Source organism: Cebidichthys violaceus, unplaced genomic scaffold (genome assembly GCF_023349555.1).
Source record: "Cebidichthys violaceus isolate CVI_PGR_0920_01 unplaced genomic scaffold, fCebVio1.0.p SCAF_28, whole genome shotgun sequence".
Taxonomy (NCBI): Eukaryota; Metazoa; Chordata; class Actinopteri; order Perciformes; family Stichaeidae; genus Cebidichthys; species Cebidichthys violaceus.
In genome coordinates this window covers 2,738,347-2,763,874 of record NW_027176461.1, presented here as the reverse complement: position 1 = coordinate 2,763,874, position 25,528 = coordinate 2,738,347, and the positions used below count along the sequence as shown (strand labels likewise).

The following is a 25,528-nucleotide window of genomic DNA, read 5'->3' as shown; positions in this document are numbered from 1 at the left end:
TAGATTTTTACTGAATTTAAAAACAAGTTAAACGTGAAAATAATAATAATGTGCTTTAAATAGGTAGCTCTGCAGCTATAAAAGGGTTAAACCAACAATCAGATGATCAATGTAACTTTTCGTTTGTACAGTAAAGTAAAAGGCATCAAGCTGTGGCTTCTTCATAAAAAAACAATGTTTATTGAAATATTTACATGGCAGATGATGTGAGCTCAAAGTACAAAAGACCATGAACACACTCGTGCTCTCAGACAGACACGGCCCCCATTGACACATATACAAACAGGAACACATTTCTTTTTCCTTCACACAAACTCCCCACAGTCAGAGATGATGACCTTCTGCTTCGGCTTGCCGTCCTTATTTCCCTGAGCCTGCAGAAAAAAAAACACATTTAAAATATACACCAATTTATTGCCAAAAATTCATCCCGATTGTCTTAAACTTTTACATGCTCATATTACAATATAAACAACGCTTATCAATTTTACATTAAGCCAAGATGGATGTTTGAGTTCCACATTTAACGGTACAATCATAATCTAGATAACATTTGTGAACAGTATGATCAATAATATTAGCTTTCTATTTTTGAAACTTAAAAAACAAGATGAACTTGAAATCTTCATCTCCTACTTGTTATAATTATATATATTATTGTTGTTTTTAGACATAAGATACTCGTCTAACTGTTACTCTAAGTTTGTGAAGATTTGTGGATCATATTAGGGGGCAGGGTGTCGAACAAGAGCATTAATATGCAGGTCTGTGTCCTGAGAAACATTGAACCACTTGCTCAACTATCTACAGTACAACTAACACACACTATGTGTTCCTATCTTCATTTGTTGTCGGCCCCTATTGGTGACTGTTCTTGGTTTTCTCTGGTTCCTGAATACTCTTCTGGACATTTTGTTGCATTAGCAGTGGGTTTTGCCGATGCAGCTTTATTTTGGTATGCATGTACATTTTACTATGCTTTATATATTCTGGCTTCTTTTTTTGGGTGGGTGAGCTTAGGGTTCCTGTATTTGCTGATTTTCTTTCTCCTTTTACTTGTATGTGTATTTTGCAAATTGGAAAGCCTCAAAATAAAATAAAATAAAAAAACAAATCCAAGATAAACCTCACATCATCCCTAAAAATGAATTGCATTTGGTAAACCAGCAGACTCTTCTACTAATTTCAACAGTTTGTTAATGTTGTACACATGCATGCCTTATTTCCACGTGGCCATAGTGATATTTACATTTATATAACACATTGGGTAATATTTAAGGTTTGTTAATGAAAGCCCTTTTTTCTGTGAGTGATTTTAAGCCTTCATTACCACTAAATAACTCTTTAATTTTACAAATAGAAACCTGTGATTGTATTTTATAAAACTAATAATTTGCAGCAGCAGTGAACCCTTTCCCCCTTACCTCCATTGCACGGACAACATCCATCCCCTCCACCAGGTCTCCGAACACCACGTGTTTGCCATCCAGCCAGTCTGTTTTGTCAGTGGTGATGAAGAACTGAGAGCCATTAGTGTTTGCCCCAGAGTTGGCCATGGAGAGCTGCCCTGTGAGCACAAGAGAGACGAGGTTTGGCCATTTACCCACAGGATCGGCTGGTAAACGTAAAGCATGACGACCACCAACACGCACTACAACAGCTCCACACACACAACTCCTCACCTGGCTCCGTGTGTTTGAGAACAAAGTTCTCGTCATCAAACTTCCGGCCATAGATGGACTTGCCGCCGGTGCCATTGTGGTTGGTGAAGTCACCTCCTTGGCACATGAACTGAGGGATGATGCGATGAAAGCAGCTTCCCTTGAAGCCAAAGCCCTTCTCATGCGTGCAGAGGCAGCGGAAGTTCTCTTTATGGGATTTAAGAAAAGATGCTGCTGTTACTATTTGCCCACAGACATTCTGTTTATTAAAGGGGGATGATCTAATTAAGCACTTGTGGTTTCTTGTTTGTTGTCATTTCAGTGTCAATTCTTTATGCAAGCGATCCTAAATGTTTAAGTATTTTTGACAAAGCCCTACAACATACACACCTGCTGTCATGGGAACGATGTCAGCCCGAAGGAGGAAGCGTAGTCTCCCGGCTGGCTTATTTCCAATCTTAATGTCCATGTAGACCTGAGGATTAACTCTGCCCTTTTTAACCGGAGGCTCAGCCTGCAAAAACATATCATACTTATGTCACCGTCTTAACATAGTTAGGAATCAGAGACACAGCTTAGAGAGAAAGCCATCTCACCTCCTGTGTTGCAGTGGTGGTTGTTTCTCCGCCCGCTGCCTCCGCATCAGCCTCCTCTGCGGTCTTCCCTGAGAACTTCTTCAGCCAGTCATCGTCCGACCACACTGACGGAAGAGCAGAGTTAACATCGTAATCACAGATTTAAAAATCACTTAAACCTATGGCCTCTATAAAAACAGGTTTTCAGTACTCACCTGGTCGAGAAGAACCTTCTTTGATTCTCATGGGCTTGGCCGTGTTGACCCGGATAGTCCGTCCAAAAAGCTCAGACTCATTCTAGCAGAAAGAAAGAAAATCAACATTAAAGCAGAAAGCTCATTATGGCTCTTTCGGGTAAATTCACAACAGCTAGGTAACAGAAATAAAACTTCACCGACATGAACGTGCGGCAATATGATCCACTTACCATGTTATCAATAGCCGCTGCAGCGTCCTACAGAAGACAACGGTCATAAATAGGTTAAGAGCTCAGATATATTGACCATTAAAGTACCCACTGTATTTCAATCACCAACTATGTTTTACATGGAATTCACCAGTCAAGATTACCATACACCTTTATCTAAATAAGCAATCCAAGGAAACAATGTGTTAAGGATGCCGTATTCAATTCCTACTCACATGCTAGAGAACAGCCATATTAATAACTGGGGATAGATTAAACATCAAAACACAATCTTTCTCTTGTGTTGCTAATGTGGTTTACACTAAGTGCATTTGATACGTTTTATTGCTGTGCTGTACATAAATGTAGATTCCACAATGAGCAGATGGATGTAGCTCAGTTCAGGTACATGTTCAACATCTCTCAAAATAATGCAAAAACATGCATTATTTTTGCATGACTATGATCTTATTCAGGTTAAAGTAATCCATTTTAAATTCATTTTTGATTTTCATACAGAGTATTGTCTTTAATGGATCAATATCACAATATTGCAGCCATTCGTGTGCACTTCACGTACCTCTCCCAATTCAAACTCAATGAACGCAAATCCTCTGTGCTTTTCTGAAAACAGAACACAAGACACACAATTACAGCTTAATATTCACCTTACCCACAGTGATTGAATGTTCTATAGAAACATCGTAGTTTCCATCACAGTCAATGGCAAAGCTCGTGATCTTACCCGTTTCATAGTCTAATGGTATCTGAATGTCTGTGATGTCTCCAAACGGAATAAAAGCTGCATGTAAAACCTTCTCATCCACTTCCTCCGCCAGGCCACCTGACAGAAACACAACGAGCCGACACTGAGCTGATGAACAGGAAGTCATTATTCATGAGAGACAATATGTTTGTATACATATTCAGAATAGAGGATAACGGTGCAGGTTTGCGTGCGACGTTCAAGAAACAATAAGAACCACTGGAGTCCTGAGGCCACAACGTGCATGTGGTCGTTTCATTGACTTTATTTATTACACATTCGACTTGACGCACTTTAGTCACGGGGTCGAGGAAACTGTGCGAAGTTTAAAATCAGCGACGTTGCCATGTTTGAAAGTGACGCTTTCATGTTTCACCGGCTAAAACTTTCTGCGTCGGAGTTTTCTTCATATTATCTGCACTTTGTACACATTTGGTTGTGTCTCATTTAATTCTCTCATATGTAATATCCTCAACACGTTAGCTTAGTTCACTGGATCCATGCCATTTCAACGTATTTAGAAGAAAAGTAACATTAACTTACCGACATACAGCACTCGTTTGTTAGCCGCCATATTGGATGTAACCCTTCAACTTCGACCCCAGCAGCTTGTGATTGGTGCAGCGAGACTAAAGCCCGCCTCCCGATGTTCAGGTGGCCTCTAGCGCCACCTGTTGGATAAAGCCGTCATCGCTCCAATTGCACCATTTTACATCTTTTATTTTTATTTTTTCATATTAAAGGATCAGCAGGATCACATTTCTGTAGTGGATTTTTTAAAAATATATTTTAAAATAGATAGCTTGAAGATGACAGTTTGGACATAAAGGTGATACCTTTACAATTGTATTTCCATTGTAACATTAAATTGTTCTTATTTAAATGCATGTATGCATCTATCATTCTTAGGGCTTAATATCAAACCATGCAAAAGTGCTTTGTTGTGATTTCATGGTAATGAAGTCAATAATGATTTTGACAATGAGGTTTATATGCAAAACCTCAGTGACAATATATCTAACTGATAATTTGGAACAGGGAAAAACTTTCCCCTTCTAGTAAAAATACATTGCATGTTTTCCTTTCCCTTAAGTTGCTTGTATCAAGCCTCTATGAAGAGGGAACACCCTAAATGATACCAATGTAGCCCAGACAAGCATATGATGCTCAGCATTGAATTGTTTGCTGGCTTTTGGCCTTCTCTGTGCATTACTGACAGGTAGGTGTGTGTCAGATACACACTTTAAGCTGAATACAGTGGGTAATATGTAAGCATTAAAGTAACACAAGGACCTTGATATATCATCCTTTTATTGAGAATACCACACACCCATGATAACGTGATAGGATGGAAGAGTCCATCATTTCAAATCAAACATTAAACTTTCAAGCAAAGAAAAAGAAGAAGGCTCATATTCCTTTTAGAAGAACGGTTTCTCTCCTTTGCCACAAAATGAAGGACCTTCATTCAAGATTGATTTGCATCATTGCTTTTGGTATGCAGTTTAAAAGTTGTACAGATCTAGAAAATGATGAACTGTAATATTTTATATTATTTTACTATATTTTTTTAATTATATTTTCCTTTTTTTCTCCTTCATTTTTGCTGATTCTTCAGATGAGTTGGGTGTTTGGAGTCAGTGTAGTGTCTCTCTGCACCTCTGCTCATTGTTCTGTGCCCTGAAACAACACAATGACATTTCATAACTACCACGAAACTTATATTATGTTTGAATAGCTTGACTGATTATGTTTTATCGTACCAATTCAATACAGCACGCAGTCTTCAGGATGTGGCAGCAGCAACAGTCGTGGCTATGCTGCCCACTTTTTGAGTGGCATCTTTCTTTGCCTGGTGAGCTTGTAGCACGGCGACGGCTTCTTCCACCTTGTACAAAGATAACATCAAACATGAATAATGACACATGTATATGGCTAACAGACTTTTCAGTGTAACGTTATTGCAAAGACAGAGCTAGCCAAGTACCTTTGAGCGCAGAGACTCATGGGACTCCAGCATGTGCAGCAGTTCGGAGTTGTCAATCTCCAGCAGCATGCCGGTGATCTTTCCTGCCAGGTTGGCATGCATGGACTGAATCAGCGGGAACAGACGCTCACCTATTTGGAAAAATTGAGAATGAATCGACCTAACAAAAACGGAAAATCATTACAGTTCATTCGTTACGTCATGGGATTCTTACCAAGCATCTGTTTCTGCTCCTGAGGGGGCGCAGCAGCCAGCATGGAGGCCGTGAGAGGCTCCTGGCCCTGAACGTGCACGGCTGGCTGAGCCTAGAAAGGACAGATAAATAACATAGGGAATGATTTATTGAGCTGGGTACTGGATATGATAGGAACACTAGATGTCGTGATTGGTCGCTCGCTCATACCTGCTGTAAGGCAATAGGTTGCACCGCCTGGGGGTTGGGGTTGCGGACACCAGTGGCATATTTGTAAGGAGGCATGGCCCGGGGGCCGGGGACCCCCATCGAGGGACGGGGAGCCATGGCCTGGCCGGAGGCTAGGAGCAGAGAGGAAAATGACGCAGGATTCAGTGGTGTGACAACCTCTTCTGTATATGTAGTGTTAATAACGTCAGAGTCAATCAATTGTTTTTTGTGAACGTACCTCGGGGGCCCTGTGTGCCGCCACCAGGACTCATGTGTCTCAGGTTGGCACGAGGTCCTGGCTGACGCAGCGAGTTGGGTATCCCTTGGTAACCGCCTGGGAGTGACAGAAGTAGAGCCAAAAACAATGAGGCGCAATACAAAACTTAATAGCATTGAGATGTTTTAAATAGCTATGGTATATAGTTAGGTAACTGAAAAAATAATATGAACGATAGATGCCCTCCATCTAATGCCATGTGCTCACCTTGTCCTCTGCCGCCTTGCTGCTGCCAGCGGGGGTTGGGTCGCATTTGGGCCAGCTGATTGGGTGCATAGTATGTCGTCCTATTCTGGGCCTGGTGGGTACAAGTAAGTGAAATTTATGATTTCATGGCATTAAAGTCACAAGCTACTGTTACAGTCTATTTTTGTAATCTGCTGTGTTTATATTTAAATAAAAATTAAACAAAAGTATCAAAACTTTGCCTGGTGACCACTGGCAAATACACTACAAAAACTTGGAATTATTTTAACAATTTCTTTTAAAGTATGCCAAGTAAGTATGTTAACTCTTTTTTAACCTGTATTAACAGGCAAATGTAAGTCCACCATTCCCTTTCCTTGTAGCTCCTTGTTCTCTACAAACTCTTCAGTCGCTGAAGCTCTACTATGTTCACCAGCTATTCGCTAACGTTGCCAGACTACAGTTTGATGCTGGTATGGTATGGTACATCCGTTTTTTTTTGCTAAAAACATCTGCCTCCCCGATTACAGCGCCGAGAATGAACCAAAAAAGTAACGCTACAAGCATTAAAAACAAAATGAATGACTGAAAAGCTTCGTAGAGGAAAAAGGAAACTGTAGAGTCAGCTGATAGTTATCTGATGGCTTGTCAATAGGAGCAGTTATTTAACACACACAGACTTTGATTCTCACACCTGAGGCACAGCTGGCATGAAGTAGCCACTGGTGGGCTGGAACTGGTTGATGATGGCGTTAGCCGGCATGGCCCTCATGCCAGCAATACGCTGCATGTACTGGTTGGTGAGGTGGGCTTTGCGCTCCTCTTTGCGCTGAGCGAGAGCCACGTAGAGGGGTTTGGAGCCAACGATGCGTCCGTTCATCTCAGTCACGGCCTTGGTGGCCTCTTCGGGGGAGGAGAAGCAGACAAAGCCGAAGCCCTTGGAGCGACCCTCCTCTAGCATCACCTAATACAGAGACAGATTGGGTCTGGTTAATGTCAAACTCACAATGTTGTTGTTTTACACAACACTGTTGTTATATTTATATTGCAGTGATGCATTATCACTTCTCTAGTGGTGATGCGTTGCAACATCTGTTTGTCACCTTAGCACTTGTTATAGACCCGAACGGAGAGAACTCCTTGCGCAGTTTCTCATCATCTATGGTGTCATCCAGGTTCTTAATGTAAAGATTAACACCCTGAAACCAAAGACAGACAATCATGATACATTCAAAGCAGCTTCTTTGGCAGTGACCGGCTAAATTTGAAGATTGATTTGATTCATTGAGCGCTTCATTTCTACAGACCTGATAACGACTGATCCTCTCTTGTTTCAGCAGCTCAAACCTTCTCTTCAGCTCCGCCTGCCGCTCCATTTTCTTCTGAGCCCGGCCCACAAACACAGTCTTGCCGTTGAGGTCGGTGCCATTCATGTCCTCCACAGCCTTTGGACGAGATCATAATTACTTGAAGTAAATACCAATAAAGACTTGGTGCATTTCCATGGGGCCAAAGTACCTTGTTAGCATCCTCATGTTTCTCATAACTAACGAAACCAAAGCCTCTGGATTTGCCGGTCGGGTCAATCATCACCTTCACGCTGAGTGTTTTACCTGCAGAGGTTAAAGGTCAGATTAATTGATGTAAGAAATCAAAACTAGACACACATAAAAGTTTGGAGTAATACCCATTCATCTAGTCCCACTTTACCATATTTGTCAAAAAGCTCCTTCAGCTGGTCATCGTTCATCTCATCTCCAAAGTTCTTAATGTAGACGTTGGTAAACTCCTTGGCTTTGGCACCGAGTTCAGCCTCCCGTTCCTTGCGAGATTTGAAACGACCCACAAACCTGAGGATGGAGGAAGAGCAGCGAAGCGCACTCTTGTAAAACATCCCTGATAGAAATGAGAAACAAACTAGGATCCTTTTTCCGATCTAAAAACACTTGATCCGGGAGATGACGACCTGACCACGCAAGCACGATAAGTAAAAGAGAGCACAGGGACAACATCCACAAAACAAATTCACAGCTATTTCATCATGTCACTCTTCATTCCTGGTTTAAACAATCCAAAAGACATCCAACTGCGGTTAATATCACCAGAAGCAGGCAGATATGTCGGCATGCTAGACATCACAGTGAGGACCATCTTAATTCTTGGTCCAATACTTGATGAGGAGGTGGATGGAGAGGGATGGAGGAACAGAGTCTCACAGTACAAAGTAAAGCTGAGGAGGACCAAATGATCTTATATACCTTGCTATGACGACCTCTCCCCTTCCGCCATCCAGTATTGCATTCCTGCATTCGATCCATCACTAAAAACACACAAGCGTGATCATACACACACACACATACATACAAACAAACACTCCAAGACGGGTGACCAGCGAGTGGACAAATGAGGTGTAAGAGCTTTTAGTGTGTTATCTATCAGATCAGAGGTTATCTTCATACTGGCGGTAGTGAAAGATGAGTTTATTAGTCAGATTATTCACACACAAACTCACCAACTGAAAAAAGACACCAAAAGTCACATCACTCAATACGTGTAGAACAAACGAGTCAGGTTTATACACAAAGAACATATATAAGCTATTACTGCACTATTTTCACCATAAGCTCAATAAGTGCTGCACCCTCTACAGCTGGACTTTCAACGTCATCATTACTTTGAAGTACTGTTACAATCAATTTAAAGTTCAAACTAAATTCTGAAATATACTATCGACAATGAACGCCCCTTTGACCCCAGATCCTAGATGGCCGGACACTCACACCTTGCGGTCATTCAGAAGCATGCCATTCATCTTCTCAATGGCGCGATCAGCAGCATCCTGGGTCTCAAAGTGGACAAAAGCGTAGCCCTTGGAGCCATTTTCATCACACACCACCTGGAGTAGAGGAAGACATTTGGGTCAAAGTTCATCCAGAAGAGCGGCATCATGACGGTCGCAGGCAGTTGTTTAACTTTAAAGCAACAGTTCAAGATTTTGGGAAACATGCTCGTTCGCTTTCTTGCTGAGGGTGAGATGAGAAGATCAATCCCACTCTCAAATCTCTCCACTATATTTGAAGCTGCAGCCAGTTAGCCTAGCTTAGCATAACGACCATAAACAGCGGGAAACAGCAAGCTTGGCTCTGTACAAATAAACATGTTTAATCATGTTTGTTTAATCCATAACAAAAACAAAGTTTTAAAAGGGTTATTTGTCAGTTTTACACTTCAGTTTTGAAGTTCATTAGTGAGCTGTAGAGTATGGGTAGGAGTATTTTGTCACCTTGGTGTAGAGCCAGGCTAGCTGTTTCTCCAGTGTCCCGTCTAAGCTAAGCTAACCAGCTGCTAGCTGTAGCTTCATATTCAAACTGTCAGAGTGGTATCGTTCTTCTAAGCTAACTTTCGGCAAGAAAGCGAATACATGTGTTTCCCAAAATGTAGAAGCATTGCTGGAGAGATGGTGTATGAGTTTACATGAGAATAAGAATATTATTCAAACTTGTAGTCTAATTTAAGCACAAATTGTGTGAAATCGGTGAGCAGGAACAGTTTTATACACAGCATAAAAAGAAACTGCCCTTTCTTTTATGCACCTCAGTCGCATTTCTGCCAGTTATACCTTGCAGGAGAGGATGTTGCCAAAGGCAGAGAAGGTGTCGTACAGGGCTTTGTTGTCAATGGACTTGTCAAGGTTCTTGATGAACACGTTGCCCACTCCAGACTTCCGGAGGGAGGGGTCTCTTTGGGACCACATGATTCTGATTGGCTTCCCTTTCACCACGTCAAAGTTCATGGTGTCCAGGGCTCTCTCAGCTGGAGGGAGAGGGGACAGAGAGGTGGAGGGAAAGGTCATGGCTGGTCGTTTGCATGGAGCCATGAGTCTGAAAACATATCAGTCACTTGTATGTATACCACATAACACACTTCCATCTATCATGGACACAAATAAGGCATTGTGGTGCAGAAGTCCTTTTAAACCACAAAACACAGCATTGCCTAAATAACATCCCCAGAGAATTAACATGAAGCTATACGGTGATGTGTATTAGTCTTAGTCCGTTTGTCCTCCTGTGCAGTGTGAGCTAAAATGGAGAATCCCTGCTGCCAGCCCATTAACCAGGCCCATGTAATATGGTTAAGATACTGCAGTAGACCATGTGGCAGATGAGCAGCTGGGACAAGTGTGGGGGACAGCTGCAGTGGGCAAGCTGAGAGCACATGTCCCCCTTCTCTAACTCGCCACATGCTGCTGGGCCACGTCCCACCTAGGCCAGTGGCAGTAGCAGTGTAGAGGGCCCTCAGATAACAAAATGGGCTTAAAATGTAGTATTAAGCTGCAGTATGTTTCATTTGATCAAATCATTATGTCTTATTTGAACTAAATTTAATCACCAAGGTTCAATTTATATCATTTCTCTCTTATGCTCTAATGCTCATATAGGCTCTCATGTCCATGTGGGCACACATGCCAAAACATCCTTTTGTTCAGTCACTCCACAGTAACACACACACACACACACACACACACACACACACACACACACACACACACACACACACACACACACACACACACACACACACACACACACACACACGCCAGGCTTTCCAGCTAAAAGTGTCTGGTAAACAAAACGGAGCTGCCTTGCGTCTGCTGGCATCAGCAGTTTGGCTTGCAATTGTACTTTACAGCTCGTGTGCTCAGAGGTGTGTGACCGCTGTCAAACATGTGGTCTTCTGGAAGGTTCAGAGTGGAAATCGTAGTTTCAAAAAGGCCAAAGTGATCTATGTAATGCATTATCCATATCTTAAGTGAAGCCATTCGGTAAAATGTTGATGGCGTTGAATTACTCGTCGTTATTAACCATTTCTGTCACGTTAAGAGCTTAAAAGCATTACGGCCAGGCAGATTTTGGGCCGCTCAGAAAGATGTTCTATATTTAGAGAGGGGTCCTGGGAGGTATGTGCTGGCATGGAGTGTGACTAGAGCAATCTCTACCATTGATGGGGAAGAGACACGCAACAAAAATGCTCAGATGAGCAACACTAGGTCTTGTGAGTGATTACACATAGAGCCGAGACATGAAGAAATCCAACGGAGGTTTGCAAACAACCTTGTTTACTGTTTAACTGCATTATATTAGATGTACTGACCAGTTTGACAGTCTGACCAATAATTACTGGTAGCAAGCTATCGCCCCACAGGCACATAAGGCTCAATTTAAATACCCAACAGCTACCAGCCCCCCCCATGTCTACACTACTAATGACAAATGGTGTCTTCTCACTTGTAGCCCTCCTTGAATTTATTCAAGTGAGTGACACCTACTCCCTTGATTTGAGCCAGTTGTAACCTGCCTTTACTCCAGCTTTTGGTGACCAACTCATACAGATAAATTGTGACAGGTGCTTAATGTTGACACAAGAGGCAAAGAAGTCCACGCAATGTAAACAGTATCGCGGGGCCTCCAAAGACAACCACAACACCTGCTACTGTTGCTCAATGCTTTGATGGCATTCCAGTGGATTAACAACTGACACACATCTTAGGTGGTTAAGATATTACAGGTAAACAAACTGTGACTCAGATAATTCCTAACAAGTTAAAAAAAAAAAAAGTGAAGCTGGGATTAAATCCAGACATAGGATCAAGTCTTTGATATTAATGCAGACATAAAGTGGTCAGTGCAGGGGGTTATTGTTCAGCTGTGCTTGTCCCTTCTATTGCTGTCAGTGAGGGCAATGGGAATTAGTTTTATTCTGTGGCCCTTTAAATAGGAGAAATGGGTCATTTGGGGCAGAATAAGTGAGGTCTGCAAATATTTTATTTCCAAATGATGGGCATGAGATGATTGTTCAATATGCATGTGTGTGAGGGCTTTAACTCTGGCAGTGACATGCAGTTATAGCAGGAGTATACAACTGGGGCATGCTTATATGGGTCAAAATGAGTCCAACTAGTCTAGGGAGCTGCTCGTCTTTGACTGTATAAATATCATTTAGTTCAGTTAAAGTCCAGTGCTTTTTATTCATCGCCAGTGTGTCCCGGATTCTGCATTTGGTTACACAGACTGTTTCACGACTGACATTGAAAGCATACGGTGACATTGTCGATATGCGAAGGATGCAAGCCTTCTGCGCCTTACATCCTCGCATGCTGCAAGCAGCTAATATGATCAATCTGCACGGTGATCACTTGCCAGGTTTCTTTTCTTACCGTCAGCGGGTTGAGAGAAGTTGACATAAGCGTAACCGAGGGATCGCCGGGTGATCATGTCACGGCATACCCGAATGGAGAGCACCGGTCCGGCTGGGCTGAATTTCTCATACAGCATAGCCTCCGTGATATCGGGGTGCAGGTCGCCAACGTAGAGGGAAGCCATCGGATAACTCCCGGTCGCTGTGTTCATATCTCGGGGTTCACAATAGAAATGAGTTCCAGGCTTCGCTCAAAAAACGCCAGGAAAACAAAGCCGGTATGAACTGTATTCCGAGTCCGAAACTGCGCTTCAATTCTCCCAACTAAGACAGCTGGCTCTGTGGTCCAGCTTGATGAAAAAAGGGTCAAACTTGAATCACGATATAAATGATCCCTTCTGAAGTAGTTCTTCCTTTGGTAGACGCCAACTTCGGGTAAAGCCCGAGACCTCCTGTTTCTAGTATTTTTGTAAATTAATATTTTGCTTTTTTTTTTATTAAACGTTTATTTTTCCTTAAGTAAATGTTCTTGTTTTTATTAAGATTTTGTTGCTTTTATATTTTTTATATTATTTTTATTTTAAGTTTTTCAAGAACGGTGAGTTAGACACTCACGGTTGTTTTGTGGCCAGGGAAAGAGACTGCGTCGGGGAACTCGTGGGCACTTTATAGAGAGTGGCAGTGCGGAGGAAATAGTGACCAGGGTCACACATGGGATAGAAAAAAAAAAAAAAAAAAAAAAAGCAAATGCACGACTGAGCATGCGTTGTAAAAGAGAGCGCGCACCGTAGCGTCCTAACTGCAGAGCCCAGCGCCCCACAGCGACATCTGGGTGGGAATACAAAAGGCTCTCACACACGTCCTGCTGTTTTTTTTTGTTTTTTTTTTGGGGGGTGGGGGGGGATGTCTAAAAAAAAAAAACAAAAAAAAAAAAACAAAGGCAAAAAAAGTGAAAAATATGCTGTCCTTTTATTTCTTAATACATGCATTTATTGAAGTTACATTATAGAATATTCTTATTAAGATGCAGTTATTCTGCTTTGTCCATCCCCCTGATGATACGAGATGACATACAAATTAGCCAAAGCCACATGCATTGAACATACTGCCATTACACAATTAGTTACCTCAACAAATCCAGGAAAGTTGAGTGCAGCCCTCTTGGTCTGGGCTCCCGTTTTCTTTGAATCCCATCCAGCCAAAGTCTTCTGGTCACACCTTCACCGTCTTCTTGTCCCAGCACTTCTTCCTCATAACTCAGCGTCTCTGATCCATCCGCGCCTTTGGAAAACTGGATTTTGGAGCGAACTATTGATTTGGCATCATTTGCTTCTTCTTGGGGCCTCACTGCCAGCACCCCTCTCATTTTGATACAATCATTCTGGTTCACGACATTTGCATTCATGTCAGCCGTCAGGGGGATGTCCACATCTTGTTGAATGTCAGACATACCAGATCTTTCGAAACGCCTTTTACTTTGGGATTCCTCTGCAAAAGCTGCCTTTTCAATTTGTTGAGGAATTGCCCATCCATCAAGCAGCGTGAGAGAACTCAAATCCCACATATGACCATCACTTCCTAGTTCATTTGAACTTTGATCTACGTTTATGGGCGAATGCAGAAGAGGTTCCTGATCTGTGGTTGAAGGTTGAAGCTCATTTGACATGGTGTCTTTTGTCTGCAACTTAAATGTCAAGTTGTCTTCAGACTCCGAATGGATCTTCTCCCCGTGTTCAGTACCTCGCACCTGTCCAGGTAGCCAAAGGGTCAGTCTGGCAACTGGGTCCTGACTCACAACCACCACACTCTGAGGGGGGCGTATTGCAGAGTTATCAGAAATAGTGTCCTCAGTCAACACCCGATCAGACGCCATGGTGTCTGCAACAGGAGCACTGGAGGTTTCCTGCGGTTCAGAGGGAAGCGTCGCAATAGGTTTGTCCATAATGACGAAGGGGCCGGTGCTGACGATAGCCTTGGCACCTGAAACGACACGCTAGGTCAGTCACTGTTGAGTAAAGAGACCAGAAATAGACCAAGTCCATTTATTGTTGCACCTTTTGACTACAAACAAAGCACTGACCTTCAGGAAGGTTCTTGACTGACAGACCTTTACACTTTGACATGCAGCACTCGCACACTTCTGCATTCCCACTGAGGTCCTCCCATCTGAAGGGGGGTGGAGATGAATCTCATTACGTCATGAAAAAGGTCACAAAACACATGTGTTGCATTTAAAAATACCTTGACTGGATCATGTTGTAGTTGCAGGATTTAGAACCAAAGTTGATACCCTGGTCTGAGATAATGACACTACAGTGGATGTACAGCTTCAGAAGAGAGAGATCACAAGGTCATACAGTTGGAACAGCAGAAAGATGTCAGAACAAAAAATGTGATCAAAACTCACCTCAGAAATGAGATATGATGTGTCGAGAACAAAATTAACCACATCCGCTCTGTTGGAGGCCACAAATAGTGCAACGGCATGAAGGGCACCCAATCCTGCTGTGCACCTGGCAGAGAGCAAAGGCATCACAGCTGATTAGCTCACGAACAAACATCACAAATAATTCAGCTGACTGGCTGCTTACCCTTTATTCATTATGACTGCGTGCCTACGCCTAGTCTGAGGCTCAGGAGACGCAGAGACAAAACAGGACTGGATGAAAAGCTGCTGCCGCTCTGGCCTGGTTTTGGCAGAAACCTGGAGATTGACAACCTGTCCTCTTTCATAGATATTAGAGTCTGCAGTGCTGGTCCAGGATGCTGCAGGGACAACAAAACACGTCGAACATTTGTGACCACAAATTAAACAATTCATCCTTTTAAAAAAAAAAAAAAAAGCCAGGCTCTTAAATCATATTACTCACGGTTCATGGCTTTGATGTTAAAAGTCTTGCCAGTCTCAGGAAATGCCGTTGAGTCAAAGAAGTTTGGATATGGACTGAAAAGACATGCATTCTCCTTCAGTATGGTTATTTGTGGGCACTTACACATTATATGGTAACTCAGTGGATGCACCTTTTTGGGATGCAAGAGACGTGCACTGTGGGACGAGTTTTCCACCAGGTGGTAGGCGGCATTTTGAGATTCAGGTAGAGAGAGTTGGTAAACATCACCAAGCCATTCTGCATCTGTAAGACAGCATCAAAACCACCTTTCAAAGCTGTGGAACTAAAAGTAACTAGTGAAGAATGTGGTCAACTCACCACTGGTGTAGTTCCACACTCAGCAAAACCGTAAGTGAAGACAAATTGGTTTGGTAGCTCTCTGTTGCTAAAGCAGCCATCACCAAACTGTATCTCCTCTCCTGTCAGTAGGAGACCATTGGAGCTCTTGTCAACCAGCAGAGTTAGCTTTGATTCATCACAAAACACTTCAACTCTGGGAACAATGGGGATGGGAGGTAATTCAGCAAGCATGTGCAAGTCAGGGACCCAAGTCCGCCACGAGCTGAAGAGGGCATCAGGTGGGGTGATATCAAAATTTCTTTCAAAGGGAAAAGGCATGAAGCCATCAAAAAATCCAGGAACATCGTGGAAAAATGTGGCATCCTGCTTTTTTATTACTGACTGAGCAGCAATATAGTGTCCCAGAAGAAGGCAAAGTAATAGCTCCATCGTCCCCATTGCAAAATTCAAAGTGGGCCAACCACGCTGATTACCTTCCTAGCCCAGGTGTGTCATTAATAAGGTGCAGCAGCAGGGGGGGACAGGTGCTGGCAATCCAGCTAACGAGGCTGGCAGCCAATTATGCTGCTTTCGCAATGCTTTTTTTAATCCTATTTGTGTGATTAAATGTGAGCTGGGAAACATTTACAAGCCGTTGGAAAAAAATATGCTCGTCATGCTCACATTTTCCAAAAATATGGAAAATGTGTATTTTGTTAATGCTATTCCTGACGGCAAATATTTTAGATATCCAGGGTCTTTGTTAAGCCCTGACCGATTAGATCATTTGTATTAAATAGTGTAGTCTTCCCCATCTTTACTCAAAGAAGAAAAAGGTCCAATTTAGCAATAACTTTGGTATGACTTTGTGATATTTTATGGTATTGTGCTGATAATTTCATAATTTAGCACATAATAAATTTCCTTTTTTTATATAATTATGTGTATGTGTGGAGCAGGTCACATTTACACGTTCAAAGGACTCAAAGAACTAGATGATCAAGCTTAACTCTACGGACACGTAGCACAGTGGTGGAAGAAGTACTGCATCTTTTACAGTAAAAGTAGCAATACCACAGTGTAAAGATACTCTGTTACACGTCCTGCATTAAAAAATGCAGGACGTAGAAGTAGAAGTACAAAAGTACAAAAGTATTAGCGTTAAAATATATTTCGAATGACAAAAGTAAAAGTAGGCACCTCATAGAAAGGCTCAGCTCAGAAAACGTTATTATTATAATTAATGTGGCATTAATGTGTACATCACGTTAATGCTGCGCCTGGTAAAGTTGGAGCTGGTTTGAATTACTATTGCTAGGTAGCTTAATAGTAACAATAGTAATTCTTATAATAGAGGTCTTATTCTTGTTATGATTTTCCTTTCAATAATGAACAGTCTTTGCAATTTGCCGCTACTGGGGACAGAGTTGCATGTGTTTTTTAATCAGATAAATAACTTTTCCGCTCTCCTTGTGGAGTGAACGTGCTTCGGGGCGGAGCTTCCGCACAGGTAGGCGGAAGGTAACGCCAGTGTGTGTGCAGGTGAGCGGCAGTGGAAGAAGGCAACGACGCACCAAAAACGTAGTGTCAAAACAGCTGTCAGAAATGAGTTTTATACAACTTGTACACTAATATGATCCAAGGTTGACATACAAATCCAGCATGGGGAGTTTAGGTAAGTTGACTTTCGCCTGTGTTTCACTGACGTGACAGAATATGTGTTGCTAAAGTTTCTTTAGGCGTGGTCTGCGCGGTCCTTAACTGAGACGTAGTGAACAAAGGTTTTTTTCTGGTGTTTGGATGACAGAACGCAATGTGATTTTTTCCGTTCATTTAAATCTATGAAAACATCTTCAACTAATTGAGTTGTTGAGCCTGCTAGGTTTTTTTTTTGGGGGGGGGGGAGTTTCACCTAAATAAAAGTGAAACTTTGTCAACAACTATTGCGTAGGCTTGCCTAGAATTCCTAATTGTTCCTAATAGCGGGCTGTTGTTGTAGTAGTATAGTATGGGATTCCAGTGTACCTCCTATCGTTACTATAGAACCTAAATAAAGTGACAGACATCAAGCAGGATAGGAGTGTAATATAATATCATATTGTAATGAAGGATACATTAAGTTTGATACAGTCACTACATGAAGGTTTAAATTCTACCAGTGTTTCTGTTAGGGTGTACATTACAGTAACAATATGTGATTATGTGCACTTGAATGGCAGCAAACATTAGACTAACAATATTATGACCAAAACACAGTGACTTTTTTTCTACAGCACCCAGCATGAGGTTTGAATGAGACAAAACCAGTAGCAGATATGAGTTTCTTCCCTGACCTGTCAGGCCAGTTTAATGTGGTGGGTGGATGTTTAAAATACCCAACCGAAAGCTTTGTCCTGTGTGGTTCCGTCTCTGAATTTGTCGCCATAGCTGCAGCATTTTGCAGCATTGCAGGGGGTGAGATCTTCAGCCATCTCTGCAGGGGTTGGGGATGATTGGAAGTGTTAAAAGTGTTTTCATGGTGTACTAACCGCTGGCCCACTTTTTCTTTTTTGCTCCGCTGAAACCACAAGCTCTCACACAAGCTCTCAACGTACTGCAGTTACAGCTCGTTCTATATTTCAGATCACAGTGAATAAACTGTGTGCTTTGTGATTTCACCTTGTATACTGTGTTCCTGTCAACAACACTGACGCTCACACAGCTGGTATTTGCATACTCTTAATATTTGATTGCAGTCAAATACTTCAGTGTGATGATATGGACTGTCGTACACTTGTTGTAATGAATAAGTTGTATATCTTGTTGGCAGAAGTCCCAATGCCTACAACTAAGTTGAGATTATGAAGTTGAAATAACATATTTCTGCTTCCTTTAGGGGTATGCTGTGCCAACCTCAAGGACAACAAAGCCCTGATGAAGATGGGGCTGGGGCTGGTGCTGGTGGGCCATGTTAACTTCCTTCTTGGAGCGCTGGTGCACGGCGCTGTGCTCAGGCACATCAATGTGCACTCTCTGGCCCGGACCATGGTGTACGCCATCTCTAATGTCATTGCTATTGTAGCAGGCCTGGTGGTAAGTGGTGCGAAAAGACTCACTGTGTGCACAAAGAACCTAAAAGCAAATTTATATTTAATAGCGGATGGTGGTTTAAAAGAGTTTTTTTTAGTAATATTGTATCAGATGTATCTGTGATGAACGATCTGTCTTTTTTCTTGTGCCCCTTAGGGAATTATTGGTGGAATAACTGCCATTGTCCTGTCCAAAAACAAGAGGAACAGGATCCTGGTAAATACTGCTCCCCCTCTCTTTGGTACAGCTTATCCCTCCTCCATTCAGCACTCATGTGTCATTTGCTGGCTCTTGTTAGAACCTGCCCTCTGTGCATGAGTGCATGTGTGTAAACATACAGAAGATGACACCTATATGAATACATGCAGATATGAAATTCATTCAAATATCGGATGTCCGTCCTCAGATTGTGGACTCGCTGGGATTTCTACTCCATTTTCCTAGAGCTTCCCTTTTACATCTAACTTGACATTGAAAAGCATGTTATTTGTTGTGAGGAAAAGTGTCTTTTACACACTAGATCCAGTGTGTAACTAGTGTAATGTAATGGTAACTAACATACTCATGTCGTGTTGTCCTTGCAGCAGTGGGTCCTGCTGGTCTTCAGCTTCCTGGCAGGTCTCTTGTCGGTCGCCTCCACCCTGGGCTTGTCAGTTTCAATGGTGAAAGCCATCATTAACAAAGGATGGGGCCTGCTAACACACTGCAAGTTTTCTGACACGGACACCGGCTCTTCCAGCATCACGTACGAATGCCCCTTCGACCCCACCCGGATCTATGTAAGTCGAATATAAATATTTATCCATCAGCAGGTTTTATATTGACTTGAATTGCTTCAAAAAGTGTTTATTGTTCAGAGGTATGTGCCGTCATCTTTTTATTTTTATTTTTTTGGCAACCAGGGCACCACAATCATTCTGTGGGTGCCTCTCATCTTGATGTCGCTGGTGGAAATGGTGTTCTCCTTCCGCTGCTTTGCTGCCTGTACTTCATTCCTCTACCTCTGTCCGTGCAGGAGGCGGCCGACCCGGGGCAGGAAAGTAAGTTGCTGTCAGATCACTGACTCTGTTGACAGTGCTAGAAAGACCTAGGCCTGCAAGTCATTTCAATTAAGACGGTTGCCTTTTTTAAATATGAAAAATGTTTTTAGCCTAAATGTAAATGGGGCAGAAAACTTGATTTACGAAAGGAGTGCATATATTTACAAAAGATATCAGCGCTTTCCTGCCTGACTGACATTTTTATTCAGAATCGCATACTGTACTGTTTTGGGTTACACCTGAATGTCTTTAAAACAAGAAACAAAATAACCAATTATACTATCAAGTAACGCTTACGTTCATTTATTGCATCATACCAACTATTTTTACAAGGCTTAGTTTAAAAAAAACCCATTTAATCAAGTCATGATATTCATATTTTACACGCATTGGTTAAACATGTTGAATCAATGCGTGTAAAATATGAAAATTGCTAACTGTGTCTGTATTCAAGAAGTCATTTCATTTCTTGTTACCTTTTCTAATACTACTGATTTATGCAAGGTAGCTTCTCTTAAATTGAATTCATGTTGGTTTCAGGTACGTAGCCAGGGAGCTGTAGAAACTCTGTCAATGCCTCCAGAACGGGATCCAGAGCGCGATGCTGGAACTGAACCCGCAGAGCAGGATGAACTGCTGGACGACACTGCAGTGGAGCAGAGTGCATGGCTCTGAACCCACTAAACCTAACGATGGGTTGCAAACCTCTGACTGGATGACGTGAAACATCTGAAGTTTTTGTATTGAGCGAGTCTGTTACAGATTAAATGTCTGAAGAAGACATTTGTTGGACTTGAAGTCAGCAATGGCATTTTATTTCTCTGATCAAATACTGCTGTTGGTTTGGTTTTAAAATATGAGATATTGTTTGTATGTATTGGGGTATTGTCTTGAAAATAAATACGGAGCACTGTCGCCTGTATCTTGAATTTGAAAGACATTAAATATAGCAGAGTCAATCATTTTATCAGACATAACACTTTATAAACAATCGTATTTTGAAAAATGGAAAAAGAAAACTATGTAACTTTTCAGGGCAGTTTTTATTGGTGTAAAAAAGTGTGGTCAACGCACACTGGGGTCTGTCAGATTTAAATGACACTTTTCAGAATACAAATATATACAACAAATTAATTCTGTACTGTACTCTGGATATTTAAGTCCAAATTTAAGTGGAATCTAAGCCTGACATCAGCAAGTATGACAGGACCTGAAACAAATTTAATATTTTGTGGCAGGAGTCCCAAAAAGATGAAGATGTCAATGTTTAAAGGACACATACTGAATTACGACCTAAAATATAGAACTGTAATGTCCCTTGCATTGTGCCATGTAAAAAGGTATTCAGGTATACACCACCCTCTTAACCCCTCTTGGTGACCTTAGCAGACAAAACCAGTGACACAAATGTATTACAGAAAAGGATCTATTGTATAAACATGCTTCAACTGCATTTTTTAAAGACACATGACAGGGACTGTAAGACATAACAGAGTAGCCAAAAATATCTATGATTTAAATAACTTAAATCCATCAGATATATAAAAGCATACATGTACTAAGCCATTTTTACAGAGTTACGTTACAAGGGAAAAGCAAAAGTCATAGAATAAAAAGATTAATAAAAAATGAGAAAGCATACAAAAAAACAATACTCAGTTTGACCTCAGTCCATAAACAGGTAAGGTTGAAAAGGTGTCCTAGAAAACGTTTGGATCCCCATCCCATTCTGAGGGGGTGGGGTCTCGTTACAAAGATATAGTTCTTCACTGACTTCGACAGCAGCAGCCTGGAAAGATGTTTTATTCAGAACAATCTTGCTTTAAGATGTGTTCTGATCCTTTGCCTTGGCATCGTTGGCTGCTGAGGACCTCAAGGTGTCTTGGACTCCTCTTTTGGCCTAAAAGGACCCAGAGAAAGAACACGATCAACATACCCAGTAAGCCACTTCCTGAACAACATGGTCAATAAGTGTGTGCACTGTTTTCTCACTTTGAGGTGTCCATTTTCTCCTCCTCTGGCGCCTTCTCTTCTTCCTTTACTTCTATAAAAGAAAAACAAATTCATAATATTATAGGATGATCTGACTTAAAATGTTAACTCATAGGATATACGCATCTCTTTAAATATCAAAATGAGATGAAGAGGGGGGGTGAAAATGTAAGAAAATAAAAAAAAATGGATAAATACCTTTTGTTTCCTCCTCACCTTTCTTCTCCTTTTCTTCTCCCTCTTTCTCTCCTTCGGTTTTGGCTCGCTTGGCTTTCTTGAAGCTGGCTGCGTTTCTGCGGCCTCCTTCGCCTTCATCCTCGGAGTCGGAGAACTCCTCCTCGCAGGCTATCCTCTTGTCATGAGCGCGGACTGAACATCGACAGCGGGGAAGAGTCGAATCAAAACATGGAACGCTACCGTTTCAAAATGGTTAACTGCGAGATTCATTCTAATTGAACTTCACGATGTGCGAGAGGTTCTTACTGGAGATGCGTTTGTTGGGGTCCTCCTCCTCCTCATCACCACTGTCCTCCTGCACAGCGTCCTCGGGGATGGCCTGCATTTGGACTCCCGGGGCGTGGGGCAGCATACGCAAGTTCTCAAACAAGCGCTGCCTAGAGGACAGAAAGCAGGTTGAACACACAGACCACTAAACAACCCGAGATGCTAACCGTTACCTATGATGTAGCCACGGTCGCAAGTTAAAACAACAATAACCGAATGGCAGTTTGATGCACTCACTTGATCTTCTCCAGGTAGTCGTTCGTGTTCTGATTGGTCATGTTGGAGGGGCTGATGTGCAGCTTGAAGTCTGGTCCGAAGTACTCAAAGTAGTCATTGTATGGGAGCTCTGTCAAGTTAATGAATATGAAGACTGTTTTCACCTGCAGGGCAACTAATGCTACTTAAATATTTTGTGGTTTAATGATCTGGCAACTGACTTCAATAACTCATCAATATTTTATTATCTCCAATACACTGAATAATGTTTGTTTACTGAGACAGTATGGCTTGATCATCGCCACAGAGAAATCGTTTCTCACAATAAAAACCAGACAAACTGTGTCGAGTGCAGCGCGGGCATAAAAGACTCACCGTTGGGGATGGAGGTATCAAGGGCCACAGCAGTCTCATACGTCCAGCAGCGTGCCACATTACGGATGGTGTAGCCTCCTCCGCCCAGCATTAGCAGTGGCAGGTTGAAACTCTTCATGTACTCCACACACTTGGCATGGCCTGAGCACAGAATTGGAGAGGGGGGGGGGGATTGAAATGGGAGAAAAATATTTAGTTTCTCAGTTAAATTTGAATCAAGATCACTGCAGAACATTTTGCTTTAAGTGTCATCTGGAGAGAGAGGGTTAAAATTACCTTTAATGGTGAGGTTAAAGCAGCCGAGCCTGTCTCCTGACAGAGAATCGGCTCCACACTGCAGAACCACTGCGCTGGGTTGGTACATCTCCATTACCTTGGCCATGATCTACACAAACAACAGCATCCACTCTCTCAAATTGCTGCTGTCCACCAACTATATTAAACAGTCACAGTCAACAAGGCTTTGTTTACTTACGGGTTTGAATATGGCTTCATATGACTCATCGTCAATCCCATCCCTCAGTGGGTAATTCACAGCGTAGTATTTACCCTTACCAGCACCAATGTCCTGCAGAGAACAAGGCAAATGTCAACTCACCGTGTGACTACAATGACAATGTGAATGGTCTGTTAAATTAATCCCAGGCTCACCCTCAGGTCGCCCGTGCCGGGGAAGTACTCCCCATACTTGTGGAAGGACACAGTCATGACACGGTCTGTGGTGTAGAAGGCCTCCTCCACACCGTCTCCATGATGGATGTCAATATCTATGTACAGAACTCTCTGGTGGTATCTGGAAAGACGGAAAAGGGTTCACTTAAGTCCTAAAACTTTTGATTTAGCCTATGAGGAAAAACTTTTTGCCACCTTTGGAAGTATATTTATCATTCTTTCTGAAAACAAATGCGCCTGTTTAGGAGAACGACTGGATCCTAAACTCATCATCAGTTCCCAAAACAGACATTTTGATCAACCACGCAGAGTATCATCCACTTGTGCAAAACAAAGCTGTACTTGAGTGGCCATTAAAGGGCTTTTGTACTCACTTCAGTAACTCCAGAATAGCGAGTACAATGTCGTTGACGTAGCAAAACCCAGAGGCCTCAGACTTCTTGGCGTGATGCAGGCCTCCGGCCCAGTTGATAGCGATGTCTGTCTGCTGTTTGTTCAACTTCACCGCACCGGCTGGAGCACAGAGAAGAATTAGCAGCCTGCCTGTACTGAATTGAACAGATTACTGGGGCGGCATGTCACCGTTTGAGCAGTATTTCAAAAAGAGACAGACTTACCAACGGAGCCCCCTCCTGAGAGCTGGCAGAACTCAAATAAACCATCAAACACGGGACAGTCCTCTCCCACATTAACTGCAGAAGCGGAGAAACGGACAACAGTTAGTTTGATGAACACGAAAACTATAGTCTATGAAAGCGAACCACACCTCTGACCAAACTTACATCTCTGCATTTGTTTGCTATACTCTGACATGTTGTCCGGTCGAATTGAACGCAGGAACTTGATGTAGTCGTCGCTGTGATACTTGGTCATCTCTTCTCCGCTGGCTTTGTGTGGACGCTGAAACACAAGAAGACAAGTCAGTTCCTGGGGCACAGCGAGACGAGCTAGTGAGCTCCAGAAATGTGAGTGAGAAGCACGGCTACTGTAATACAACATACATATATCTCCATCTTTCTGTAGAGTCCATAGTTGAGCAACAGGTTGTGTGTCATGCGGATTCGGTGGGGCTTCATGGGGTGTCCCTGGCCATAGTAATAATTTCCAACATCACCTGAAAAGAAAAAAAAAAAAAAAAAGAGAAAAAAAAAAAACCACACCACGCTCAATTATTTGTTTATTTCACATGCAAAAGTTGAACAAATGTATACATGAAGTAGACGGTAAACACTGAACATGATAACTTCCTGTTCAGATCAGGTTTACGCACAGAATGGGTCGTGATGGTCTCCGACAATACCTCCATGCACGTCGGTTAAGATCCTAACTCCAAAACACGAGAGTCAAATTGCTTCCATGACACACAAAGTGCCAAAAGCTACACTTTCACGGTGGCGCTTTGTTCCAAACATCTATTAATGTCGACTAAAACATTAATGCTGCGCCGAACTCCCTCGCATTCTGAAAGCAGCAAGATGAGCCATTTTAATGCGAGCTTGGCGTTAGCGTTAATTGCGGCGACAATGAAGTACTGATATCCCCCATTGTTAGCTCTTTAGCTAGTGACCTTAACTAATCTAGCTAAAAAACTACCATCTGGTACGTAAACGGCTTGGAAATACATTTCGAGGGAAACCCGTGCATTCGGCGGACCCGAGCCAATACTACCGGGGCATTAATACTCTGTGTGGATTTAGCGACATCAGACGGAGATGATGAAAGCCGCCTGCTACTCAAGCTAGCTCGGTTAGCTAACGTGCAGGTTAGCAAGAGGTGGAATAAACGGCAACCTTTGTTGGCGCGAAGTGGCGGAATTCATTCATCCGCGCGGCCGCTTGCTACAGTATACACACATAAGTACTCACCATCATAGTAGTAGCAAACTTTTTTCTTTGTTCCTTGGGAAGTAAGCGCCATTTTAGTGCTTTTTGGCTGGCTTTCACCGCACACTGCAGGAGAGACAACAGCGACGAGAGGCGGATAGTTTGTATCACGTCCAATCAATGGGAAGTAATGTCGGCTGCTTTCAAC

At 42.4% G+C, this 25,528-nt stretch overlaps 5 protein-coding genes across 6 annotated transcripts; 1 reads left to right on the top strand and 4 right to left on the bottom strand.

Moving 5' to 3' along the window:
• Positions 1-157: 157 nt before the first annotated feature.
• Positions 158-4,013, bottom strand: ppie (peptidylprolyl isomerase E (cyclophilin E)). Its single transcript, XM_068721841.1, has 10 exons — positions 3,952-4,013; positions 3,388-3,486; positions 3,223-3,266; positions 2,664-2,690; positions 2,452-2,533; positions 2,258-2,361; positions 2,052-2,175; positions 1,683-1,868; positions 1,425-1,567; positions 158-374 (listed from the first exon to the last, which is right to left on the bottom strand). Exons 1-10 carry the CDS (start codon positions 3,980-3,982, stop codon positions 306-308), a joined length of 909 nt encoding a protein of 302 aa, XP_068577942.1. The 5' UTR covers positions 3,983-4,013; the 3' UTR covers positions 158-305.
• Positions 4,014-4,702: 689 nt separating this feature from the next.
• Positions 4,703-13,140, bottom strand: pabpc4 (poly(A) binding protein, cytoplasmic 4 (inducible form)). Its single transcript, XM_068721659.1, has 15 exons — positions 12,479-13,140; positions 9,881-10,074; positions 9,042-9,157; positions 7,972-8,111; positions 7,780-7,874; positions 7,569-7,706; positions 7,365-7,460; positions 6,956-7,225; positions 6,283-6,373; positions 6,037-6,132; positions 5,799-5,929; positions 5,610-5,700; positions 5,396-5,526; positions 5,172-5,296; positions 4,703-5,088 (listed from the first exon to the last, which is right to left on the bottom strand). The coding sequence occupies exons 1-14, from the start codon at positions 12,669-12,671 to the stop codon at positions 5,195-5,197; spliced, it is 1,884 nt and encodes a 627-aa protein (XP_068577760.1). The 5' UTR covers positions 12,672-13,140; the 3' UTR covers positions 4,703-5,088; positions 5,172-5,194.
• A 264-nt stretch (positions 13,141-13,404) lies between these two features.
• On the bottom strand, positions 13,405-16,100 carry zpcx (zona pellucida protein C). Its single transcript, XM_068721657.1, has 9 exons — positions 15,669-16,100; positions 15,481-15,593; positions 15,330-15,403; positions 15,051-15,225; positions 14,867-14,972; positions 14,701-14,786; positions 14,540-14,625; positions 13,587-14,439; positions 13,405-13,511 (listed from the first exon to the last, which is right to left on the bottom strand). The coding sequence occupies exons 1-9, from the start codon at positions 16,086-16,088 to the stop codon at positions 13,490-13,492; spliced, it is 1,935 nt and encodes a 644-aa protein (XP_068577758.1). The 5' UTR covers positions 16,089-16,100; the 3' UTR covers positions 13,405-13,489.
• A 1,055-nt stretch (positions 16,101-17,155) lies between these two features.
• On the top strand, positions 17,156-20,667 carry tmem54a (transmembrane protein 54a). Its single transcript, XM_068721709.1, has 6 exons — positions 17,156-17,304; positions 18,505-18,701; positions 18,855-18,914; positions 19,283-19,477; positions 19,601-19,738; positions 20,279-20,667. The coding sequence occupies exons 1-6, from the start codon at positions 17,292-17,294 to the stop codon at positions 20,411-20,413; spliced, it is 738 nt and encodes a 245-aa protein (XP_068577810.1). The 5' UTR covers positions 17,156-17,291; the 3' UTR covers positions 20,414-20,667.
• Positions 20,668-20,762: 95 nt separating this feature from the next.
• LOC137880372 (probable histone deacetylase 1-B) lies at positions 20,763-25,479 on the bottom strand. 2 transcript variants are annotated; one of them, XM_068721707.1, is made up of 14 exons: positions 25,363-25,479; positions 24,499-24,611; positions 24,280-24,397; positions 24,115-24,189; positions 23,872-24,010; positions 23,477-23,618; positions 23,301-23,393; positions 23,102-23,210; positions 22,826-22,966; positions 22,472-22,580; positions 22,214-22,344; positions 21,929-22,099; positions 21,731-21,782; positions 20,763-21,638 (listed from the first exon to the last, which is right to left on the bottom strand). In XM_068721707.1, exons 1-14 carry the CDS (start codon positions 25,412-25,414, stop codon positions 21,611-21,613), a joined length of 1,473 nt encoding a protein of 490 aa, XP_068577808.1. In that variant the 5' UTR covers positions 25,415-25,479; the 3' UTR covers positions 20,763-21,610. The 2 variants fall into 2 exon arrangements, with proteins under 2 accessions (XP_068577808.1, XP_068577809.1); XM_068721708.1 differs by having other exon boundaries at positions 21,947-22,099.
• Positions 25,480-25,528: the final 49 nt, after the last annotated feature.

Excerpts from the sequence above, each read along its gene's own strand:
- tmem54a (XM_068721709.1), top strand. Across the intron at positions 19,478-19,600 it reads TCGACCCCACCCGGATCTAT|GGCACCACAATCATTCTGTG; the intron begins GTAAGTCGAATA and ends TTTGGCAACCAG. Across the intron at positions 19,739-20,278 it reads GGCCGACCCGGGGCAGGAAA|GTACGTAGCCAGGGAGCTGT; the intron begins GTAAGTTGCTGT and ends TGTTGGTTTCAG.
- ppie (XM_068721841.1), bottom strand. The coding sequence starts at position 3,982 with ATGGCGGCTAACAAACGAGTGCTGTATGTCG. Across the intron at positions 3,487-3,951 it reads CAAACGAGTGCTGTATGTCG|GTGGCCTGGCGGAGGAAGTG; the intron begins GTAAGTTAATGT and ends TGTTTCTGTCAG. Across the intron at positions 2,534-2,663 it reads CAGCGGCTATTGATAACATG|AATGAGTCTGAGCTTTTTGG; the intron begins GTAAGTGGATCA and ends TCTTTCTGCTAG.
- LOC137880372 (XM_068721707.1), bottom strand. The coding sequence starts at position 25,414 with ATGGCGCTTACTTCCCAAGGAACAAAGAAAAAAGTTTGCTACTACTAT. Across the intron at positions 24,398-24,498 it reads ACAGAAAGATGGAGATATAT|CGTCCACACAAAGCCAGCGG; the intron begins GTATGTTGTATT and ends CTTGTGTTTCAG. Across the intron at positions 22,345-22,471 it reads GACTACCTGGAGAAGATCAA|GCAGCGCTTGTTTGAGAACT; the intron begins GTGAGTGCATCA and ends TCTGTCCTCTAG.
- zpcx (XM_068721657.1), bottom strand. The coding sequence starts at position 16,088 with ATGGGGACGATGGAGCTATTACTTTGCCTTCTTCTGGGACACTATATT. Across the intron at positions 15,594-15,668 it reads AGTGTGGAACTACACCAGTG|ATGCAGAATGGCTTGGTGAT; the intron begins GTGAGTTGACCA and ends GCTGTCTTACAG. Across the intron at positions 14,626-14,700 it reads TACAACATGATCCAGTCAAG|ATGGGAGGACCTCAGTGGGA; the intron begins GTATTTTTAAAT and ends ACCCCCCTTCAG.
- pabpc4 (XM_068721659.1), bottom strand. The coding sequence starts at position 12,671 with ATGAACACAGCGACCGGGAGTTATCCGATGGCTTCCCTCTACGTTGGC. Across the intron at positions 7,707-7,779 it reads AACATGAGGATGCTAACAAG|GCTGTGGAGGACATGAATGG; the intron begins GTACTTTGGCCC and ends TCTCGTCCAAAG. Across the intron at positions 6,374-6,955 it reads TCATGCCAGCTGTGCCTCAG|GCCCAGAATAGGACGACATA; the intron begins GTGTGAGAATCA and ends TGTACCCACCAG.